The sequence below is a fragment of the Pocillopora damicornis genome, chromosome 1 (assembly GCF_964200805.1).
Source record: "Pocillopora damicornis chromosome 1, jaPocDami1.2, whole genome shotgun sequence".
Lineage (NCBI taxonomy): Eukaryota > Metazoa > Cnidaria > Anthozoa > Scleractinia > Pocilloporidae > Pocillopora > Pocillopora damicornis.
The window spans coordinates 9156871-9172230 of NC_142670.1; the positions used below are offsets into that span (position 1 = coordinate 9156871).

General features: G+C 37.3%; 2 protein-coding genes across 4 annotated transcripts in view; both read right to left on the reverse strand.

Moving 5' to 3' along the window:
- Positions 1-1818: 1818 nt before the first annotated feature.
- Positions 1819-15360, reverse strand: part of LOC113664680 (uncharacterized) — a 40472-nt gene continuing 26930 nt past the window's right edge. Inside the window, exons 3-6 of one of the 3 annotated variants that reach the window (XM_089204745.1) lie at positions 4916-5184; positions 4681-4798; positions 3696-4214; positions 1819-3358 (exon numbers count right to left, since the gene is read on the reverse strand). In XM_089204745.1, the coding sequence (XP_089060871.1) occupies positions 2997-3358; positions 3696-4214; positions 4681-4798; positions 4916-5184 (1268 nt within the window). In that variant the 3' untranslated portion in view covers positions 1819-2996. Of the gene's footprint in view, positions 3359-3695; positions 4230-4680; positions 4799-4915; positions 5185-14690; positions 14806-15360 lie in introns of those variants that run through there. The other 2 variants (XM_089205247.1, XM_089204250.1) reach the window with 2 other exon arrangements.
- On the reverse strand, positions 7183-9565 carry LOC149051837 (uncharacterized). The gene is made up of 2 exons (XM_089200058.1): positions 9403-9565; positions 7183-9316 (listed from the first exon to the last, which is right to left on the reverse strand). Exons 1-2 carry the CDS (start codon positions 9563-9565, stop codon positions 9033-9035), a joined length of 447 nt encoding a protein of 148 aa, XP_089056184.1. The 3' UTR covers positions 7183-9032.

Consider the following 15360-nt stretch of genomic DNA (forward strand, 5'->3'; position numbering starts at 1 on the left):
AAAAAGACATTAGCCAATCAAAATGAAGCTACTACTGACAGCTTCGTTGCGATTGGCTAGTTTTTATTTTCTGGTTACGGAACGGAAGTGGTAAAATAGTCTTTGTGGAGGGCTGGTTTGTAACTTCGTTTGACCGACATATTAATATCTTTATTCCCTTGGTGATTAATAATGTGAGAAAAGTTCCCAAAAAGAATATTTTTGGCAAATGGGTTCACGCTGCGTGACGTTTCTCGGAACTTCCTAGTTTTGGACTGATTAATGATTCTAAAATGATAGTTTACTCATACATGCTAACATGCTAAATGAATGGGAAATCACAAAACCAGTTTGTCTTTTGAAGTTTTTTTTTTGTTATTATTCAGGGAATTTTTAAAGGTGTAGAATTGTTTTGCCTTCAACATAGAATACTTAAGACTTACATTTATTAAAATTGGCTCTTAGACTTAATAATTCACGCATCCCCAGAAAAGTTATTCAGTGATAGTAATAAGAAATAATGAGTATCTTCCTGCATTTTCTTCCTTTCGTTTTATTTTCTTTTTCACCGTTTTTTTGTTTCGTTGTGATCATTGTTTCAGAGGAATTTTCTTTCAAAATGGCACAAAAGGAGAGGCTCGCTAGCGGGTATTTTCATGCTAAAAGGATGCTGAAGGAAAATAGTAAACAGGGAACTAAAGAAAGTTATTATCTCGCCAAATTTGATTAATAATGAATGACGGTAGAAACTCAACTTCGCCGTTGGGCTCTGCAAGAACCTAACAATACGAGAGGAAGATAACTGATGGTTGTTCCGTTTGTCTCACATTACCTGAAAATATTTTTTTAAAAATATTTTCAAGTAATGTTCTTAAAAGAACCAAACTATCGTGATAAGAGAGTTAAAAACGTTCTTCTCCGGCAAAACTCTAAGGATGAAGGACCGTCGCTTCCAGGTGCTTTCTTTCATATTTTTCCTTGTTTTGTTTGAAGGCTGGTTCTTCACCTTAACAGCTGCAGGCCATAATGAAATAACTTTAACATTCTTGTGTCTGGGTTTTTAAAAACATTTTTCCTATGGCAACACTTCAAGTAATCCACATCTGTAATTGAAGAAAAGCAATGGCCTGACGAATCGGGCTTGAAATTAATGCAATTTTCAGCAGATTGGAAATCCTAATTTACCACATCGATAGAGTTCTGAAGTAAAAACTGATGCGACCATCTCGAAAAAACGTGAGGGCGACGAAATTTAGTACTTATATGGCCCATTGAAATTGAAAAAGAAGGTAACCGCGATTTTAGAAGGAAGCCAACAAAGAAACTTTCAAGACATGTTGAAACAAAGTGTACGGGAACTTAACTTAAATACTTTATAAGTTTGAATTCCTAAACAATGGATGAAAGGTTTTCTTGTATCTGTCCTTTAAATAACGTGATGATCTCTTTGCTTTAGAGTTAATCAGTTATTGACCACGCTTGTTCGATCAAGATGGCTGAATATCAGCCTCCTTCTTTTTCAATTCTTCAACCCTTTCCTCAGGTGGGTGACAGGGACACCCTTCCTCCAACCCATAACCTAGATCTGTTATTTTAGCTTTGTGTTTGTTCCACTTGGTTTTATTATTATTATTATTGTTATGTTTCTTAGCTTTTCTTCTTTTTTTCTAATATCTGTATATCTCTACCTTTTCTCGAAAAATCCTCGCATTTTGTGAGCGTAAATCATATTTATCGAAGTTAAGGAAATATGAAATAGTTTCATTGAAAGATCATTGCCTAAACAGTCAAGAAATTCACAAACGATATACTGGAGAACATTTTTATTAATTGCCTTGCTTTGAGTTTCCAGTGTCATTTAGGATGCAGAAAAAGCTTTGACTTAAATTTTGCATGGTAATGTGATGAAAAAGCTTATGTTTGTAAACTAAGCAAAAATGTGTTTATAATAAATGTTAGTAATATCCCGCCGCAGATTAACACTACCGCCTTTTCATGAAACCCTTATCTTTCATTTCAAGATCCTTACAATAAATAATTTTTAATTTCATGTTATAGTTTACCGTAAGAGCCCGTGGTCTGGCTGGTTTTCTGATGGCTAAAATACTTAGAAGTCAAGGCAAAGGTTTTTAAGCGAAAGTTTTAAAGGCTTTTAAGCTGATGGCAATCATACCCTCCTGTTTACCACAAGTATATCTAAGAAATACACAGTGTATTATTCATTATCTACACACTGTCAAAAAACGTGATACAAATTATTATTACAGAAACAAAGAGAATATTATCCCTTTAGTAAAAAACTCATGCAATACTTATAATTCAAATATTGGAAAGGAACATTTTATAGAAGCAGCAATGCCTTTTGACAAATGTTGTACGTTAAGTCAAATACTTTCTTCTTAATTTTGGTCAATTTTAGCATTTATTTACAATAAAACCCGTCAATTTACAAAGCTGTCATGGCAACTCTGTTGTATTTTCGTTCTTCATGCCAGCGTGCACATCCTAACTATTTCGGGAGAGAATTCAAATTATGGAAAATCGTCTTCACCACCTGATAAAGCATGCTCAAACTCTAAATTAAAGCTGCATTCGAAAAGACATTGATTCTAAGGTAATCTAGTGTGAAAGGGGTCAGTCATTGCTTCTGGATATCAAATCTTGGCTGATCTTCTGAAGGCAAAGGAAGGTCAGTAAAGATTTGAAATAGAGAAGGTATAGGAACAAACAGCCAAAGCTTTCAGAGGATGTAATCGTCGGGAGTTTGTTTCTCATTGTAAGTTGTCTCATAAAATTAAATGTTGGGATGTCTCGCCCATGCGATTGCGTCATCTTTCGCCTTGACCTCATGACCTACAAAAGCCTACCGAGCGAGACTGAATTTCTGAAAAACAAATTTCCTTCATTATCTCGTATCTTAAGAGCTCTATTTACCTTTGGGTTATAAATAAGAACAATTAGAATGCCAATCAAACAGAGATAAACCCTTATCTCATCATCGCTTTGTATTTTTTTTTTTACAGTAATGTGATGGTCACCCGACCATGACCAGCCGTGTTATAACAACATTCATTGTCCTGGTTGTTTCCATCGTTGTAGGAGCCACCCCCACCCCCACAGGTATCACGAGAACCATCTCCACTGCTTCCCCCAGAGTACCCTCCTCCTCCTCCTCCTCCTCCTCCTCCTCCTCCTCCTCCTCCTGCCCATCCATGAGCTCCACCTCCTCCACCAAACCCACCAACAACATTGTGATGCAGGGATCTCCCACCCTCCCCTCCCCGAAGAAATCCCTTACCACCTTCTCCGCCCACTCCCATGCTCCCCTTGAAATCAGTTCCACTTCTTCCACTGGAGTAAAACCCGCCACCACCACCACCTGAAGACAAAATAAAAACAAAACAGATGATTGAAGTTTTAATTACAAGACCCTTTTTTGTTTTTAAATCCCTAATGTGCTCCCTAATGTGCTCATATCAGCGTGGTCAAACCTTTAAATGATGTATTTCTATTGAGCCGCCATTCTTCAGGCAGAATATTTTTATATGTTCCTATATTATCTCTGGGTGTATAAACTAGTCCTCATCCTATGTAGTCTTAGTGTTTTGTTTTTTTCTTTTGTAGGATAAGGGCCGATGATTTAAATTTGAAGCACACATTAACACATTCATTAATGAAGAGGTAATGGGTAAGGGATCATGACAGTATACTCTTACCTGAGTAACCATAAGCAGCAGTCTCTGCACCAAGCCCACTGCTCCCCCCTGACCATGACTTGTGTCCATGATTCCCTTTTGTGCTTGTGCTGGCGTCACAACCTGCATGTCTTGATTGTGCAGAATCTATCCCTCCTCCGCCTCCAGCTATTATCAAAGGTGTGTTGTTTCCTCTCACCAAAAATGTACCTCCACCACCACCAGAGGATAGATCCATCTTGTTTATTCCTCCTTCTTGACCTACAAGTATGTGGATGACTTCATCCTCCTTTAAACGGAATGTTCCAATCATTCTTGCTCCTCTTCCTCGATACTGAGGGTTGTTATTAGCTCCATCGTATCCTCCTGCTGCTCCTACTGCTTCTATTCTGTAGTCACCAGTGTACGGCACAGTCCACTGTTGAATACCGCTAGACAATGTAACTTGTCCGTCATGATCCTGACCTGTGTAATGACTACCCAGCGTTGTTGGACCATATCTTCCAGTGGCATTGAGATTTGTAAAAATTGCTTTGAATGCTGAGGAGAAAACAAACAAGCTCATATCAACATATTTTTTTTATAGCATAATTTCTTTCAGCTCTCTTAAAGATGACTCAAAGGCTCGCAGTTATACACAAGCTTAATTCGTATCTTCTTCATTAATTACGTAAACATATTTACAATCCCTAAAGGGGCAAGGAAAACAGACAAGAAAGGATAAATTAACCGTCTACGTTGTATATTTGGCTTTCAAATGACAGATTAATTAATCCACCATACAAAATTTCTTACATGGATATCAACCGCGAACATTGAAGGTGGGAAAGAGCAAAAACAAAGAGAAAACCAAAAAAAAACAAAACAAAAAACAACAAAAATAATAATAATAATAATGAAGCGTACCACGAGACGTGTCACAGTAAAAGATTCATAGAAGGAGATAACAAACAAGCATGAAGGTAAACCTGACATTTCTTCAGATCAATTCTCAGCTTCTGGTCACCTTTTTTTTCACATTTTTTTCCCTTGAAACCAGCTTGACACAAGCAAATGTATCTCTTATCTGTGAACCCATTTAGGCAGGTTGCATTATGATGACAAGGGCTGCTTGAACATGGATTCTGCAGGGATAAAGTTATCTTTAGTGGGATTTGTTTTAATAAAAACTAAGCATAACCATACCAAGGAGAATTGGAAAAATTAATCTATCGTATTGTGTTCTATCCGAATATCCGCACCTTTGTAGCCCAATACTGGTATCCTTCTTGAGATTTCAGGTCATCAGGATGTTGAGTGTGATCAGAATCACTCAGTTGACAGACCCTGAGTCCTTTCTTGTCGGGTGGACCAACGTTTACGGACACACAGGTGTTTTCCATGAGGCACCTATTTTTGCAGTCGCTATAGGGCTCAACTGCCATGGTTAAATATATTTGTTTGAAAACATGCTGTTGCAGAGCACGTCCTCCAACTGACTTCTCAAACATAAGACTTCGGCAATGAATACCTGCAACCGATTAGTTAGAGATATGGTGAGAAGCATGTCGGACCTTTTTTTGCATCAAATAGTATTACAAATTGGTGTCCCCGAGATACGTCTTATCCTAGCGCTTTAGCAGCTGGAATAAGCCCTACGTCCGTAATGAATTTAGCCAATTCGTCCACATTTCTGTTCAACGTTAAATCAGCGACGGTCTAATTGCAGATTGGTCGTCAATGTTGCGCAAATGAGCTATCGTTTTAAAAGAGAAAGCGCTATCTTGAATATTGCCGAGATTTGCTAAATCAATTTATGGTTGTCGAATACGTTTATTGCATGGGAAGATAGTCCTGAGGAATAATACGAGTGCTTTGATTGGATTTTTAACAATGCTGTATGAAAATTTTCTTTTTCTCTTATAACTTATTTATGATTTTTTCGTTAATTAGAAACAAGATATTTTGTGGAATATAAACATATTCTTGTGATAAATTACACCTCATTTAAAGGTATGACAACGAAGCTAGGGAAAAAAAAATGAAAGGGGAGTGAAAGGAACAAAAAATAAACGTCTTCCCCAAAAGAACGTACGCTAGCGTTCTCGATCCCCCCTCCCTCCCCTTTCCTTTTTGATCAAAGCTATGTGAACTGCGCCATATTGACAAAATACTTAAAAACGTAGGAAAACAAAGTGAAATAAAACTAGGAGACGTAGAAGTTTAGCGTATCTTTTAAGTTTACCGTAAGTTGGTGAAATGTTTTGCAAAAGTTGATGTAAAAGAAGAGTTCGACCACGAGAAGAAAAAGAATATAAAAGAACCATTTACACCGAAAAAAAAACCAAGGCATTTTGTTGAATTAAAGTTATGAAATAGGAAGAAGAATAATAAATTAAAATACCATGCTTACTCGATTTCAAAGTTGAGAAATAAAATCAATAGCAAAACTAAAATTAAATATGAAGAGCAGAAGGGAAAAATAAAAATTTCGCTCTTAGAAAGGTAGAGGAGACTTTCTTAATAAGAATTTAGTTTGAATTTTTTCAGGCAGTCAATAAGTCGCATATTGAATTAAAGTTGCATTAAGTGAAGAAAGGAGTGAACCAAATTCTTTACCTTGGTTTCCTTCTACAAAGCAAATAAGCCATCCTCCACACAGAAAAAAAATTGAAAGCGAAGACAAAAATAAAGAACAGTGCTCTACCATCCTCAACATAACATTAGGACATGATTCGCAAATCTCACTTTTGAGGGGAGAAGCGCGAGTCTAACACTGTTTAAGCGTTCGCAGTCTTTGACAGATGCCTCACTGACAAACTGTATCAATTATTGATAACTATCAATGTAATACTAGGATGACTACACACCTTCTCATTGTTAAGCCATTATTCCCTCCACCAGGAGATGAGAATCGACTCGACTTGACTTTCCTAGCCCATGGTGGCCAGCTGAGATTCGACGAGTTTTAGATGAAAAGAAAAGGATTGTAAAAGCTCTAAAGTGCTCCAAAGGAATCGGTTAAATCCCTTGTGTTGATTGAAATGCATCTTTTGTTCACATTTGCGGATCCACTGTTTCAACATTACGCATGATTTTTTGAAATAGAATTTAGTGTAAAAGACAAGGACTCTCTCCTTAAAGAAAAAAAATTTTAGGTAATTTTTGAACTCGTCTCTTCTGCAGTTGCAGCCACAGCACTGAGAGTTTATCTTTCAAAATTCCCCAAATATTTTTGTGTCAGAGGACGTGGTATCAAATCGAAATTTAGTCTCAGGAGAGAGTGAGGAGGGGGGGGGGGGATAATCTCTAAATGAAGTTAGTCCAACTAAGTTTCTTTTGTTTATTCATTGGTCTATTTTCAATTTAGTTTTAAATTGACTTTTAGACTTGATTTAGCCGGATTTTATCATTCACGCGCAAAACAGAGAAGAAAGGCTGTGGAAATTTGAAATAGTTTCCCTGCTCGATCATCGCCTGTACAGTCAAGAAAGTCACGAACAATATACTGGAGAGTTTTTTTTATTGTTAGCTTTGCACTAAGCCTCCACCTACGATGTAGCAACAGCTTTATGATGTTTTCGAATGAAATAAAAGTTCAAGAACACTTTTCTCCTTCAAAAGTTTCATGTGGAAAACAATAATAAGAAACTTAATTTCTCATACCTTCTACGAGAATTCAAATCACGCTTTATGTATTATATTGTTTCGTAATATTATGTTTATGTGTTGTCAGTAACTCCCTGGACGGCTCGAGCAAGTGAGGGTTAAATATTAAGAGAGTTTTTTTTATTGTTAGCTTTGCACTAAGCCTCCAGTCTCACCTACGATATAGCAACAGCTTTATGATGTTTTCGAATGAAATAAAAGTTCAAGAACACTTTTCTCCTTCAAAAGTTTCATGTGGAAAACAATAATAAGAAACTTAATTTCTCATACCTTCTACGAGAATTCAAATCACGCTTTATGTATTATGTAGTTTTGTAATATTATGTTTATGTGTTGTCAGTAACTCTCTGGACGGCTCGAGCAAGTGAGGGTTAAATATTTGGGATAATAATCCTTAGGAGTAAGTTGTAACACGTTATTGAATTCCCTTCAAATGATGAAAACCCGCGACTGTGAAATATCCCTGAAAACAGACAAATTGTCGAAATAAGAGGAGATTCTTGTTTCCATTAGAAACAGAGGCGGCCAAGATTGCCTATAGTGAAATCGCTGGCACAAAAACGAAATTCTTGGCGCCATTTTGGGACAATACAATAACTATTGCCGAAAATTTTCCAAGCAAGATAGGGACATTTTGTTTTCTTTTGCGTTTTTACGTTCCATTAAGACGCAAAAACAATTTGGTCAATTGGATACTCACTCAGTAAACAATAAAGCAAGTTAAAAGTCTTGCAGTGAGGCCGGAGATATGTGTGTTGCAGTTAGGTCGATCGTTATCGATAGCAGAAATACTCACTGTAAGTGTTGTCGTATCCTATTGTGCATCACACTTGGTCTCTCCTCCAGCATAATTCGTCCGACGAGTCAATAGAAATTGCTGGAGGAGGGACTTATTTGAGTTTAATCTGATTGCACATCAGGTAAGCAAAAAAGCGTATAGTGAATGCAGCAAGAAATGAACACTCGAACTGGATTCTTTGTTCCTGGACTCAGTTAGTTTGCGTCTTACAATTCGGATCTTAAATTAACGAAAAAGTCATTATAATATTCCGTTACTTTCCTCCCTTTTCTTGAGTAAACGGTCGTTAGACATCGTGGTCAACATAGGAAGCCTGCTCAAAAACATGTGGGTCTGGCACCAAGGCTAGAGGGCGATCTTGTTCCAATCCTCTGCCCCAGCATGGAGGACGAGCGTACACTGGGCAAAGTAAACAAACCAAGTCGTGTTTGCTCAGGGATTGTCCGAGTAAGTACGGAGTTTTCATGTTCACGAATAATGTAAACATCCACAGTCTTAGACATAATTATTTATACAGCTCCGATTGCGCTGCAAACCTTTAAGGCAAACTGTGGGCGAGCGTCCATTTTCGCTCACCCATTTCCATCCGCCTCATCTTGTAATGTTAGCGTATAAAGGATCGACAGCATAAAGACGCCATTAGCTTTCCGCTATATCATCACAGAAAAAAAAGAATAAGCTACTATTTATGACTAGTGACTATGGAGAGAGTGAAAATATTAGGATGCCCCACAAGTTGTCTGTTTTCAGGGATATTTCATAGCCGCGGGTTTTCAAAGGAATATAAAACGATAACGCAGTTTTGTTCTTAATTTAGGAGTATTTAATTCTATAACGTGTCACAACCTACTGCTAAGGATTATTATGTCAAATATTTAACCCCTCATTTCGACAAAAACTGGAACTTTTACTCATATTTTGTACACATAATTTGCTCTCCTCTTTCCCACTCCATTCCAACAGTTTCCGGAAGGTCCGTACATATTGTACGTGTTTTCGGCGTCCAGTCCAGTCCAACATTCTGTGTAATACTGGATTCCAAACACGGGAAGGCCACGCTCCTTTGCGATCTCTGCGCATGCTCGAACGACTTTTGTCGAGTCAGTCCAATCGATGTTACCCCGGAAGTTTTTTAGTAACAACGGGAGAGCGCGGGGAGTACTGTCTTTAAAACAACCAAGTGAATTGTACTGAACTGAAAAAAAAAAAATCGTTCCATATTAATAGGATTGTTGATAAGCCATTTGTGACTTCCTACTGATAAATCTTCAATTCGCAAACCTGGACAGTCGTGAATGTTGCAAGCTCTTGTTTCAAGATTTGACTCAGGGCACACACTGTCACAAATGGTAGAATTGATCGGCGGTAGCCCAACACGCACACGTATGCGCTCTTGGACACCAGAACCACCACATGTCTTACTACATGGTTCCCAGATAATCATTAGGGTACAACTTTGTACATTTCCTAGCCTTCTCATGGCAGAAATGAACAGAAACTGCAAGGGACACACAAGGAGTGTAAAATGTTCACATTTCGGAATATTTAGCGTCCTAAATGGACCATATTTTGTTTCCCAAACTATTCCCTGTAACGCATTAAGTCAACGGTTCCTTAGGTAACCAAACACAGAGCAACACAACGCGTGACGCCTCCATGAATAAATACATACGTGTCCAAGAATTATTCTTTCGTCTTTCTCGAGAAGTGAGCTCGGGACGCCAATGCTGAAACTCCCTTATTGCAAGCACAACAACAACCTCAAGAAACCTCACCCCAGCACCCCGGCGTTGTAAGATTGTATGTAAACACGTTTTATTTTTTGACCACTGCCAGGCGGATTATCCATGTACAAAATCTCGGGAGAAACTGCAAGAATTCTTTCAGTTCAACTTGTTTGTGTGCCCTTTTAAGCAACACGATATGTCTGTAATGACTAGAGTGCCAAACTGTATTCTTTAATTTTGATCTTCTCTACATTATGCGTAGTTCATGACCAGATATTTCAACGAAAATTATCGAGAACGCGCCTTCCGATCACCTTTGTTTACTTTGTAAGACGCGCAAGCGCGCAAACGCGCAAGCGTTGCGACCGATCGCATTTACGCAACGTTTTAGGACAACTCGGCATCTATTATCCATTCCTCAACGTGGAGGAGAAACGAACGAAGTTTGAACGGTCAAAAGGAGATCTTGGTCGCGATTCAGAATTATGCAAACGATTATTGACACGAGCGCAATTGAGCAAACACATGGATTTGCGTTGGTTTTAAGATGTTGGTAGATGAAAGCTTCAGATATACCCGTGGTTTTGAGGCTATTGGTGACCTTATTGGTGTGTAAGCTATACATTGATATGCTTTTTTAGTCCGATTAACGCCTGTATTTTGAGAATTCTTTTCTCGTACAAATTGATGAATTTTGATATGCAAGTAAAGGTCGAAGAGAAGGCTCTCCTCTAAACACGCTTGTATGAAAAATACTTCAGCTGAAGTTTCCAAATTTTTTCTGTGAACTAATTGAAGGCACCTTGTAACTTATAGCAAGATAGAATTCCGTGAGCTATGTTACTGCAGTCGCTGCGCCCTAGACAAAATCTGTGAAATTTACACTTTCGATCGCTGTCCACATGGGTGGTCTAGCCAAAAATCGTTTTTAGCTTGTGGCGACGCAAAAGGATTATAGGAATTATAAGTTCTGTTAGCTATAAACTTGGAATTTCTGGGAATTTCTAAGTTTTAAGAACCGGAGTTGTCATAGTTGGGACTTCTCAGTCCGAATTTATCGTGAAAATTCACACCTCTTTTTTTGTAGGAATTCCTAGGATAACCCAAGGAATTCCTAGGAATTCCAAAATCCATTTCGCAAGGGTTATAACTTTGATTCAAACAAGTATTTGAATATGTGAATAACATTTGATGTTTTCACATGCAACAGGATGATCAAGCTGAAGATGGCCCCAAAAAGGAGTGAACTCGATTGTAACAATTAGGTCACTACTTTTGAAAACTGAGTACTTGGTAAATACACCTTGGCTTGCAACTCTGATGTTTGCTGAGTTAATTGAAATGTCAGTCCCCAAGCAGGAATCATCCACATGACCCGCACAGTCATAAGCTGTGAGATAACTTTCGAAAAATGCATTTGTGTCAGTAGAACTATTGTAAGTACAGTACCACCTATTGAAAAAAATCAGTGATTTCCTGTAATTATGAATGTTTGGGAGAAGTTATAGTGGTGACTGACCCTTTTTGCTGAAATGCATAGGATTTGATGATTGTAATGTATATCTCTTAGCTTTCAAACTTTCAACTTTGTATTAATTGTAATTGTTTACCATATTTATTTCTTTCTACCTCAAGCCCTCAAAAGTTGAAGCAGGTTAGTCAATTACCTGACTTTCCTTGTTTGGAATTGTGTGATTATATAATTTTGCTACGTAAGCTGTCACATTGTGACATGTAATGGTATTGTTTGAGTTGCATTAAATACACTCGCTGAAGCCTTCATAAATGCATGGTGTTTTTTACCAATACTCATGCCCAAACTAAGCATTGATATGAGGAATTGGTCACAAGATATGTGAGTTTTAAAGGGTGGGAAACTGGAAAAGCAAAGATCTCCTTTTAATTAGGACTGAAATTGAAGTGGGCTCTGCTATTTTAATTCATGTTATTACTTTGACCTGCATGAAAGTTATAATGCACAAAGCAAGAATATGACTTAGCTTAACAGGTTATGAAATTAAAGTAAAAAGGTTGTGCAGACCATATCTTGCCTTTTATACTTCTCTGGATATTCAATCAAATAACAAAGTCGCTGTCAGTCTCTCTCACTCTAACTTTCCACTAAGCTTGTGGAAAGTTAATAACCTCAGTATTTTTTTAAAATGAAGAAAGGAAAGCCTGCCCTCTTATTACAGATAGTTCTTTAGTGCATCATCAGTACATACCTAGTCTTATTTGCACATGAAGTTGATTGTTCAAGGTAGGCTAACCTGATAAATTAGTTGTGAAAATTTTTTTGTTTGACTCAATTTTACCTGCCAAACCTAAACTGAATAAGTAGAAACTTAAAATTTATTTCTTCTCCTTTTGAGGTGTGCATCAACTTTTGAAGTCATGGCAGGCTTGAACTACAGGTTTATAGAAAATCTGCATGTATGTGTGTGTTTTCAACATATAAACCGGTAAAAAGGTTGCTTAGCTTTTTTCATTAGTGCACGTTTCTTTTTCTAAGAATCTTGTTTATTTGGCCTTTGCTGAGTTCTAATTTTTCAAACAAATTTTACATTCCTTTGAATAATCTTAGATCTCCTAGTATCAGTTAATATTCACGTAATTATTTTTCCACTGATCCCACAGACATTTTATCATACGTAGGGATTGCTATTGGCTATAAAAGTATATTAAATTGAATATTTGTGCACAGCCCATCCATCAAATATTTGTGATAAAATATTGCATCCTTCTTATAACTAGTTTATCAGAATAAGAATGAGTTAACGCACAAGTATGGCTTTCACTATGATAGTTTCCAGGTTTGAAAAAAGTCACTGCCTTCTAAAATCCTCTGTTCCTTTACCTTGACAGACCAACCTCATCAAAACATTGGCAACAGGAGCGACTAGCAAGTTAACAATACAGACAAGAGAGCCTATTCTCACATACACTCTCCTCAAACCTGATTGCTTGCTATGGACATCACATTTTAAACATGGTGTATGTTTCCCCGACTAATTATTTTGTAATGGTGTCTACAAATTGTGGAAAATGATTGGGTTGAAATATAATACAACGACTTGCCAGTAGATAGTCAAATGAAAACTTTTTACATATCAATAAAATGTATTGTTGTGTTTCATGTGAACATGTTGCAATAACTTTACCTTCCAGTAAATTCAACTATTTTCAAATACCACACACACACAAAAAAAACGTTTCAACTCACTTAATATAGCCAACAACATCATCAACTCAACTTTAAAACTAAACAGAAAGCTTGATTGATGTTTGGAATTGATTGCTGTGATGTAAAAATGAAATCCAGGTATTATCTCAAGTTTTCCACAAATGTCGTCATGATCGAATCCTAAGTCTCTCTTCGTCATCAAGTTTTAATCACGACATTTTAGCTCTAGCTTGTCTTCTTTTAAAAGCAAACTTTTGGAGCGCAAGAAACATGTTAGACAAATTTCGTTCTTCATTGGCTAGAGTTGCTAAGATCATGGGCAGTTAGCTTAAAGAAACCTACATTATAAGTAGTTACAGCAGAGGTTTCGGAATAAAATAACTTTAACAAATTTAAATTTAAAAAAGACGCCGTTTATTCCCAGCCAGAGGACAATAATGAAACAATAATAGCCAAAAGAGGAAAAGTTTTAAGAAATTACAGGTTCAAACACGAATTGAAAATGACTTTTCTTTTTAATTTTTTCGCGAAACAGAGGAGGTTGAAACGTCAAGGAAAAAATGGTGGGGCAAGCAGTCATTCTCGAAGAGTAGATATAAGAGATGCCAATATGATTCTGGCGTCTTGATTTACTGATTCACTGTTATCACGTGTATCCCCTTCAATCGACTGTTGATGTCTAAACTCGAAGTAATCTACCGTCGTTTCTTTCAATTTTGGCTCATTTTCCCACACCAAAAATAATCAGTCACGCTCAAAAGAATATAATTTAAACTTATGCTGACATCGCACACTTCCTCTGAAGAAGAAAAGATCTCTATTTTCGAAAATTTGATCAAAACATCAGGAACAACAACGGTTCTCAGCTGCTTGAAGATACTGCTGACTAGCGTGCCTTTTATCACAAGTTGCGAGAACGTCACCCCCAGGTTCCAGACGTCGCCAATTCTTCCCTTTCCTCCCCAACCCCCGGACTGGTCTCTTAATCCCCTTGAAGAAACTCTTCTACGGCCAGTGCTGAAAAGTTTTATCACAGTTTTTGTAATAATGAGGGGCTAGAAAATAAATCAACAAGAGCTCTGCTTTTAGGCTTGGCTAAATCTATATATTAACACACAGCCTTGACATGGCAGTTATTGGTATTTTTGGGGCTCTCGTCAATATCTAAAACAAATAATTAAAGCGCGATACACTACACGAGATATCACGAAGAATCCCATAGGGCGCGAGTGTCGAAATGAAACATGAATCTAAAATGGGCACAAAGTGTTATACATGCATCTTAAGTGCTTGGAGGACATATGGAAGCTTATGCTACGAAACTTAAGCGGATATAAAACAGACACATACATGTAATAGCAAATATTCTTGATGCAACGCATAGTAGCTGTTTCGTTCTAACACGAAATTAATGCGTGACGTTTTTATGAGACATTACGTAACATCGTTAAAGCCAATACTACTAGTCGCAGATTTGAGAGACACTAATGGGTATGTAAATATTATTCCATGTTGTATATTAATTCTGGCCTTTGTTAACTATAATTCTAATCCGTTAATAGATTTCGGATACTTTCCTGTAAACAAGAGGACCGAATAAACTGTGAAATATTTGGAACCTTGGCGATTATTGCGGCTACCAGTACAGTAGCCCTCACCTTTTTCACAATGTTCTCCCTTGTAACCAGCCTGATACACACATTTGTATCCCTTGTCCGTAAATCCAACCAAGCAAGTTGCATTGTTATAGCATATACTGAGGCAACACTTGTTCTAGTGAAAACATATTTTGACTTCAGACATAGTTTATGCTACTCTGGTTTAAGGATTTGATGAATGTAATCGAGAAGTTACAATTCTTAGACCCAACGTTTCGACACTCCTGTGTAGAGTTTTCATCAAGGGTGATGAGGGGTGTTTATGAAGGCACTAGACAGGAGTGTCGAAACGTTGGGTCTATGAATTGTAACCTCGCGGTTACATTTATTAAATCTCTAAACCAGAAAAGCATCAAACCATGTCTAACTGTCCACCTGGTTGCCATGTGAACTTTGATATATATATATATATATATATATATGCATGATATATATATATATATGCATGCTCACTAGATTATCTAGTTCGAGCACTCTGGCATGGCTTAGATGATACCACACGTGTGAGATCACTTGGGGTGGCTATATAGTCTTACCTCCATCCTAGCATCAGCACTGCACTGATGAGGCCCAGAAGGCCGAAACAGTACTGTCTGCAGTTATATATATATATATATATATATATATATATATATATATATTTTGCTTTATTTTTCATTAAATGGCCTAG

Excerpts from the sequence above, each read along its gene's own strand:
- LOC149051837 (XM_089200058.1), bottom strand. The coding sequence starts at position 9,565 with ATGATTATCTGGGAACCATGTAGTAAGACATGTGGTGGTTCTGGTGTC. Across the intron at positions 9,317-9,402 it reads CAACATTCACGACTGTCCAG|TTCAGTACAATTCACTTGGT; the intron begins GTTTGCGAATTG and ends TTTTTTTTTCAG.